At 46.3% G+C, this 8,127-nt stretch overlaps 1 protein-coding gene across 5 annotated transcripts in view; it reads left to right on the top strand.

The window, feature by feature from the left end:
- Positions 1–6,374: 6,374 nt before the first annotated feature.
- Znf133 (zinc finger protein 133) overlaps positions 6,375–8,127 on the top strand; it is a 25,272-nt gene continuing 23,519 nt past the window's right edge. For 2 of the 5 annotated variants that reach the window (XM_023720240.1, XM_023720237.1), the window contains exons 1-2: positions 6,388–6,449; positions 7,550–7,843. In XM_023720240.1, coding sequence (XP_023576008.1) covers positions 7,778–7,843 — 66 coding nt within the window. In that variant the 5' untranslated portion in view covers positions 6,388–6,449; positions 7,550–7,777. Of the gene's footprint in view, positions 6,450–6,513; positions 6,672–7,549; positions 7,844–8,127 lie in introns of those variants that run through there. The other 3 variants (XM_023720239.1, XM_023720238.1, XM_023720241.1) reach the window with 3 other exon arrangements.

Genomic DNA, 8,127 nt, shown 5'->3' with positions numbered 1-8,127 from the left:
ACTGTGTTCATGGGCCCACTGGGCAATGACAGGGTTGGCTGAAGAAGGAGTTTGGCCACTCTCCACAAAATAGGTCATCTTTTGCACTTTATTAATACGTCTAGAGGCAAACTTCTTCTTCTGCTAATGTCACCTTTTGGTAAGCATTTACATGGGAAACAAATATTTTTACATCCTCTGCCTACATTGAAAGACCTATCCACATATCTCTTCCCCAAATATCGTCACCAATTTTCTTTCTTTTTTTTTTCTTTTTTTTGCGGAACCGGGGATTGAACTCAGACTCTTGCGCTTGCCATGGAAGCACTTATTCCACTGAGCCATCTCCCCAGCCCCAGTCACCAATTTTCTTTTTTTTTTTTTTAATGCAAATCAAACCTTGTCATTCTTTTTTTTAAAAAAATTAATTAATTAATTTATTTAGTGTGTGTGTGGCCAGCTCAGCCCACCAGGGGGCGGGGCTGGCTGGCATGTGGTGCTGGGGGATTGAACCGCGGTCCCTGTGCTTTGCTTGGCTTAGCTTGTTCTAAGTAGGTGCTTTAGACCACTGAGCCATCTCACCAGCCCACCAATTTTCTAATTATGTTTCTTCACAGTTCCTGACCATCCAGCCAGACCACAGGCTATGGCTCATAAATCAGTATACAGTTGCACATCTGGCCCTTTGTGCTGTCAGAAAAAGCATACTACCAAGAGCACTGCCCAAAGTTCTGCGCACTGTGATGATTTCCCTTCAACACAGTCCTTCAGAGATGTCCCAGAAATGGGCTGTAATGCCTCAGCTGTCCACTTGTGGGTGGTCCCTGCATAATGTGCAGAGCCATCTGTAAACCAGGCCTTAGCCCTTTCTTTTATAACAGCTGATCATATGGTGCACCCCATAAGGCCATAGGTGCATGTGGGGAAATAGAAGGCAGTCTAGCAGGTGTAGGAGCCACAGGCATCTGGGCAACTTCTTCATATGTTTTACTTGTACCCTCTGGGCCTGCCCTGGCTCAAGCACAATATACTACTTCCATTTACTGATAAGAGTGTTGCTGTGCTTGTCCAACCTTATGACTTGATGGATCAGCTAATACTCAGGCCATGATAGCAACGCAGGTCCCATGGTAAGCTGGTGTCCCATAGTCAAGTTTTTAGTTTCCACCAAGGTGCAGTAGCAGGCCAACAGTTGTTTTTCAAAGGTAGAGTAGTTGTCTGCAGGCGATGGCAGAGTCTTTTTTTCTTTTCTTTTTTTTCAGAACCAGGGATTGAACTCAGGCCCTTGCACTTGCCAGGGAAGTGTTTATTCTACTAAGCCATCTCCCTGGCCCCAGAGCCTTGTTTCAAAACCCTAAAGGCCTTAATTGTAATTCAGCTATGGGGGCCAGCCAGAGACTCCAGACAGCAACTCTACCTGCTACTGATACTTCAGGTACCACTGGATCTGCTGGATCATGTGGCCCCAGGGGCAGAGCAGCCTTCACAGCAGTCTGCACCCACTGAGGAGCCTTTTACTGTTCTGGGCTCCACTCAAAACTAGCAGCTTTCTGAGTCACTCGGCAATCGGTCATAAGAGAAGCCAGATTAACAACATATCTTTTATCTTAGAAGGAGTATGTCTGCATGCTCCACACCATTAGACTCCTAGAATTTTTTAAATTCTTTTTTAAATTTTAATTTTATTTATTTATTTGTGTGTGTGTGTGTGTGTGTGTGTGGCCAGCTCAGCTCACCAGGGGGCAGGGCCGCTGGCACGTGGTGCTGGGGGATTGAACCACAGTCCCTGTGCTTTGCTAAGCTTGTTCTAAGTAGGTGCTTTAGACCACTGAGCCATCTCACCAGCCCAACTCCTAGAAGTTTCACTGAGGTATAAAGACTTTGAATTTTTGTTGGATTTATTTCCCATCCTCTGGTTGTCAAACAGTGTACTAATAAATCCAGAGTGGTTGCTATCTCCTCCTGACTAGGCTCAATTAGCAAAATATCACTAATTTAATGAACCAAGAGAGAAAGGGATCAAGATCCCTACAAACTAAGTCGTGACACAGGGTTGGTGAGTTAATATATCCCCAAGGTAAGACTGTGAAGGTATACTGCTCGTCTTGCCAGGTGAAAGCAAATTGTTGCTGATGGTCCTTATGGACAAGAATGGAGAAGAAGGCATTTGCCAAATCAATAGCTGCATATCAAGTACCAGAGCTGAAGTTGGCATCATCACTTGATTCAGTTTACAGCAGTTCACTGTCCAAGACCTATCCATCTTTTTTTTTTAAATTTTATTTATTTGTGTGTGTGTGTGACCAGTTCAGCCCACCAGGGGGCGGGGCTGGCTGGCATGTGGTGCTGGGGGATTGAACCACGGTCCGTGTGCTTTGCTTGTTCTAAGTAAGTGCTTTAGACCACTGAGCCATCTCACCAGCCCCAAGACCTATCTATCTTGTGCTCAGGCTAAATGGGAGAATTAAAAGGAGATGTGGTGACCATCACCCCCGCATCCTTCAAAGTCCTCGGTGGCAGCACTGATCTCTGTAATCCCTCTAGGAATGCAATACTGCTTTTGGTTTACTATTTTACCAGGCAAAGGCAACTTTAATGGCTTCCATTTGGCCTTATCAACCATAACAGCCCCCACACAACAAGTTAGGGAACCAAAGTGAGGATTCTGACAAGTACTAAGTACATGTACCCAATTATACATTGTGGAACAAGGGAAACGACTACAAGATGGATTCAAGGACCTATTGGATCTACTGTGAGTCAGACCTTTGCTAAACCTCCGTGTTTTGAATTCTGTACAATCAGTATACGTTCACAACCAGTGTTCCATAGTCCCTGGAACATCTGGCCAATCTCCTTTCCCCAGTATACAGTCACTTGGGCAAAGGGCTGTAGGTCCCTCTGGGGAAGAATGTGAGAAAGACTGTAAAAATTTTTGGCACTTCCAGATCTTTCCCCATGGGGACTCAGCCTCCCCTTTACTCAAGGGGTTCTGGGTCTGAAAGTGACTCAAATCTGGGAACTGGTTGAGGAGCCGTGATTCCCTGTTACCCTGAATTGAACTAGTTTTCTGTTAATTTGTTATATATATATACATATATATATATATATGCAGAATTTGGGATTGAACTAGGGCCTTGCTCTTGCCAGGCAAGCACTTATTCTACTGAGCCATCTCCCCGGCCCCTAGATTTACATAAATCTAATAAAAATTTTGTAGGCTTACTGCTGAGCTATAGCCCCAGCCCTCTTTTTTTTTTTTTTTTTTTTTCCTGTGGAACCGGGGATTGAACTCAGGTCCTTGTGCTTGCCAGGGAAGCACTTATTCCACTGAGTCATCTCCCCGGCCCCCGAAATCCCAAATGATGATACAGCGGTAAAGGTTCCAAACAAGTCATCAACCTTCTGGTGTTGACCATAATTTGATGTCAGAACTTCTTTCCATGTCCATGGTTCATCAACAAATCTTTGGAGGAAGGGCTCACTCCTAGATTAGTCAGAGAAGAGATTCTTGGGCTCTGCATAAGTAGAGTCAATGCCCCTATTCAACCAGAAATAGCTATAGAAGAAGGGACTTCAACTCTCCTCAGATTTTCAGGTATCAGGACTCTTCCACCCTAATGATTATCCATGCTTCCACAATCCTAAAACAGGCAAGTTGTGTGAGAGACTTCGTTTCCATTCAACCACAAACCAAACACCACCCTAATGATTATCTAGGTTTAAACTTAGGAAGTCACACAGATTGCTGACATCAGACAGAAAGATCGTGGGTGGCACCTTGGATCAATGGTGCCTGGCCCTCTACTATTGTAAGGCTGAGTTATTGAGTTCCTTCTTCTTTTGCCCTTTCCCCCACTTCACCCTCTTTTTCCCTTTGTGCTTCTATCTGTTGATGGTATCATCCTGTGATCCTCAATTAATGTAGCTACTTACTACATACCATGATGTGTATACTTGCAAGTCTTTCCTTGTCACACACAAAAAGCTATTTTTGGCCCACTCAACTATAATACACTGTCACACTGTCAACAAAAAAATCCTGGGATGACCCAGATGTCTTTATCAACAATTTACATCACTTATTATTAAGATATTAAATGAGCAAATATGGTTAGAACTCTTTGGAGGACCTCCTAAGCAGCTCTCCTTGAAAGAAGAGTGATTATCTTCATTTTGGCTGAGCCTGACCCTATTTCCTTATACTGATATGTACAGAGCTGGCTAGGACTTCTCTTTATCCTTTCAATTGGTCTTTTTTTTTTTTTAGGATTTTTTTTTTTTTCTCCGAATGCCTTCAGGGCAGGTTTGGCTGGCTTGAGTTGTGCGGATCAAACCACAGCAACCTGAGCTTGACTGCTTTGTTGAAGCAGCCACTTAAAGAACTGAGTTAAGGGGCAGGCCCCCTTTCAATTGGTCTTAAGCCACAGTGTACCTTAGTCTAGCCAAGGTGCTGGTGGTAAGTCTTTGAAGATGGCATGTGTGTTTCCCTGATAACCCACACCTGCTGCTCTCCAATATGAGCCAGGTCAAGGCAGGAGGAAGAGCCAGGGTTCCACACCGCTGGCTGGATTGAGTCTTGAGATAGAGGCTATGACTTCCTGGAGCTTGAAAGATTACACATCAGAGCTGAAGCACCAGACCCTGGAAACATTAGATACTGCCTCAATAGCATAATGCAAATTACTCTCTCTGCATATGACAGAGGTAAATGTAGGCCACCCACTTAGTCCAGCTCAGTCATCACCTACTCCCCACAATTCTCTTCCTCAAGCCACTCCTCCTTCTCAGCTGAATTACCCCCCACCATCACTCTGTTCTGAAAGCCATCTTGGGGGCTGGACTTAGGGCCCCTTGGCTCCCCGATAATTATACAGATGTCTTATTTTTGTTTTCGCTGTGGGTTGCACTGGGAGTGGTATACTGGAATTAATGTGGTGGGATTCCAATAGGTGTAATTTTGGGATTACAAATACAGATTTATTGGGGTGTTGGCTCAGTAGAATAAGTGCAAGAGCCTGAGTTTAATCCCTGGGTCCACCAAAAAATAAATAAATACAGACTTATTGGGCCAAGATGAGAATCAGGTGGGGACTCCTATATAACTCCTTGCTAAAGAAGCAAAACTTGTGAAAAGAAAGTGGGATTTAAAATTTTTTTTTAATACAGGGTCTCATTACGTAGTTCAGGTTGGCCTTGAACTTAGGGCAATTTTCCTTTCTCAGTCTCCCAAATGCTGGGATTACAAGCATGCACCACCATGCCAACTAGAGTAGGAATTCTAGAACAACAAAAAGACTAAAAAATTTTTTTAAATTTACAAATGGCATTTAAAAGATTGAAGCTATCAAGTAAACTGGAAGACAAATCAACAGATTAAGAAATCTGACAAAAATATTGAGCAAAATTGTACAGGGCCTCAAATGGGACAACATTAACCGGTCTAACATACGTAAATGGTGCTCTAAGAGGGGAAGTTGATTAACTTGGTAAATTGTGGGTGGATCAAAGAACGACATCAAGGAATGGGCTCCATGACTGGGTGTTTCTGGGCCAGAACTGAACTGAATTTACAGTGCAGCCAGAGGTAAGAGAAAGGAAATAGATTTATCCTTCAAGAGCTAAGTAATTTGAGGACGGTCTCATCTCCAGAATCCCCTAGCCATGCAGTCATCTCTTTGGTTTTCCTGGAGGATGAAGCGTCATATTTTATCACAATGGATCTTGGACTGTAGTCCCCAGGAAAAAAGCCCTCTCAGGAATGAAGAACTGCTTTTCTTCAGCTCCTAAACTGTTGCATGGCTCTGTTTTCTAGGAGGATCTTGAACAAAGATCCACGGAGCCAAGTCAACAGCTGTGATCAGCTGTGATCCAAGTCATGGCCTAAAATCGGGGCTTCTGTCTCCAGGACAAGAAGATAATCTGTAACTTTCTTTCTTTTTTTTTTTAATAATCTGTAACTTTCTTGATTCTAGTAAGAAGAAAAAGCATGATCCCCGAGGGCATTAGGTTTCAGGGCCCGGTCTCAGAAATTTGATGTTGGAGGTGCAAACCCAGCAGAAGCCGGCTACACTTCGAAGCAAAAAGAAGCGCCCCTGGCACGTCATTTCCGCTCTCAGGGGGTGAGCCGGACACCGGACGTGGAAGTCACTGCGGGCGTCACCGGAGAATGTAGTCTTGGAAATAGAGGCACTGAGCAAAACAGTCATGGCAGAGCGAGCTTCACCTGGATGACTATTTGTTTGAAGAGAAAGGGGACATACAGTGGCGATTCTCCAGCAGACAAGATCGCACTACCCGCAAGCAGCGCGCTTCCGGTTTCGCGGAGCATTGTGGGAGCTGTGGCTCAGGGGCGGAGCATCTTGGGAAGTGTGACTGCTGAGCATCCTGGGAAGTGTAGTCCTGGCGCCCTGGTGTGGGAGATCACCAAGCTAGTGGCTGGCGCAACCCCTTGTTCTTTGGTGGCGCTGGTGAGTGAAGCTTCAGTTCGGAAACCGTGTTGTACTCTTGCCCTTTTCTGCCCGGAAGGGAAGGTCTCGCTGTTCTGCGGGAAGAGTCCAGGGCGGGGCGGATGCGCGGGAGGAGAGTGTGGTGGAGACGCCGGCGGCTCGGCCACGCACTCCCTGTGTCTTTATTTAAGGGGCCTGGGGGGAGTCGGGTGAACCTCAGCCGTGGAACCGGGTGGTAGCTTGGTGGGTGCCAGGCTCAGGCCTTCTTCCGATGATTCTTGCGGGTGGGGACAGTCTGTCTAAGTTAAAGTTGCGTTTTAGGGAAAGGGGCCGTTATGCCAAGTTTCGGGGCTGGGGAGGGAGGGGGCAAGGGTGTTGAATAGTAAGTAGGGGTCTCCTATTCCCTAGGCTGCATGGAACTGTCCCTAGCGTCCACTGTCCCAGGGGTTTGTGGGTTGGGAGCTGGCAGTCGTGGAACCCAGCCACTCCCCAGGTCTTGTTGAGGCAGGGCGGGCAGAGGGAATTTAGCCCAATAAGCCCGGGCTCGATGGGTGTGCAGTGGTGCCGTGGCGCGATCTTCGTTAGGGTATCAGTTTTTCTGGCTGCCCTGGGTCCACCTTGGAGGAGGAAGTCAAGCCGGGGCGCGCGCGGGGGTGGGGTGGGGGGACACACTCCCAAGAATTTTCAAGGACCTGGCAGCAATCATTGACCAGGATTAAACTCACAAGATTTTAACTACGACTTTTATGCTTTATGGTGGAGAAATTTCAGACAGCCAGAAGTAGATAGAACTGCACAGATTTGTTGCTCAGACTGAACACTTAACTACCTTACAACAGATCTGGGTTTAATCTTAAAGTGGGCACACGGAGGATCTGCACAGCCTTCAAGTCTGGTCTCCACAGCCAGAGATTTCTACTGGCTGTCATTTGATAATTTGAGTCACCTTAACCACGAGACTGATCTCACAGTGTGTTAAGGTTCTCAGGTATAAAATGACAGCACCTTCTGCTTCAATGGGATGTGGTAAGGATAGAATGAGCTCTTTCTTACAGGGCGTCTGGGCCAGTCTCGTGTATTCTCAGTGCCCACTGGTCTTACCTTTCGTTTTTTGGTAACAGGTGCAGAGAGACCACTTCCTGCCCCGGGACAGCAGCCTGTTGGCGCAGCTTGACCTCACCCCAGCTCTGGGAAGCAGCCTGCAGTTCTTTCCTTCTGTTCTTTGGTGCCAGATTCACTCCTGATGTCGTTAAGAAAGAGGAGGCGCTATTCTGTTGGAGCTTGAGGACATCTGGTGACTTGCCTGAGCCTTTTTTTGTTGTTGTTGTTTTGCTTCCTGTGGTCCCTGGATGCCCAGGGCAGATTGCCTGTTGGGAAAAGGGAGGACTCCTGGGTTGCTGGCTGACCAGCTTCAGGTGAGTGCAGTTTACCTTTTGCATCCAAGCAGAGTTTGCTCATTGTTGACATCGTGGATCCTACAGTGTCCTGTTGGGGGAACCAGAGCCTCAGCTGGTTCCTCTAGGAAAACTGGCCCTGTTCTGGGCCAAGGAAATAGCTCAGTGGCATAAGTGCCTGCTTGGCCAAGTATAAGGTCCCAAGTTTGATTCCCCAGCACCCCCCCCCCAAAAAAAAAAGAAGAAACTGCCCCCTGGCCCTTTTCTAAGGGTCACATTTTCACAGGAAATATTCTTTTTTTTTT

The sequence above is a fragment of the Octodon degus genome, unplaced genomic scaffold, assembly GCF_000260255.1.
Source record: "Octodon degus isolate 3935 unplaced genomic scaffold, OctDeg1.0 scaffold00073, whole genome shotgun sequence".
NCBI classification, from domain to species: Eukaryota; Metazoa; Chordata; class Mammalia; order Rodentia; family Octodontidae; genus Octodon; species Octodon degus.
Note: the sequence above shows the minus strand (reverse complement) of the source record. Positions and strands in the feature narration are given on the sequence as shown.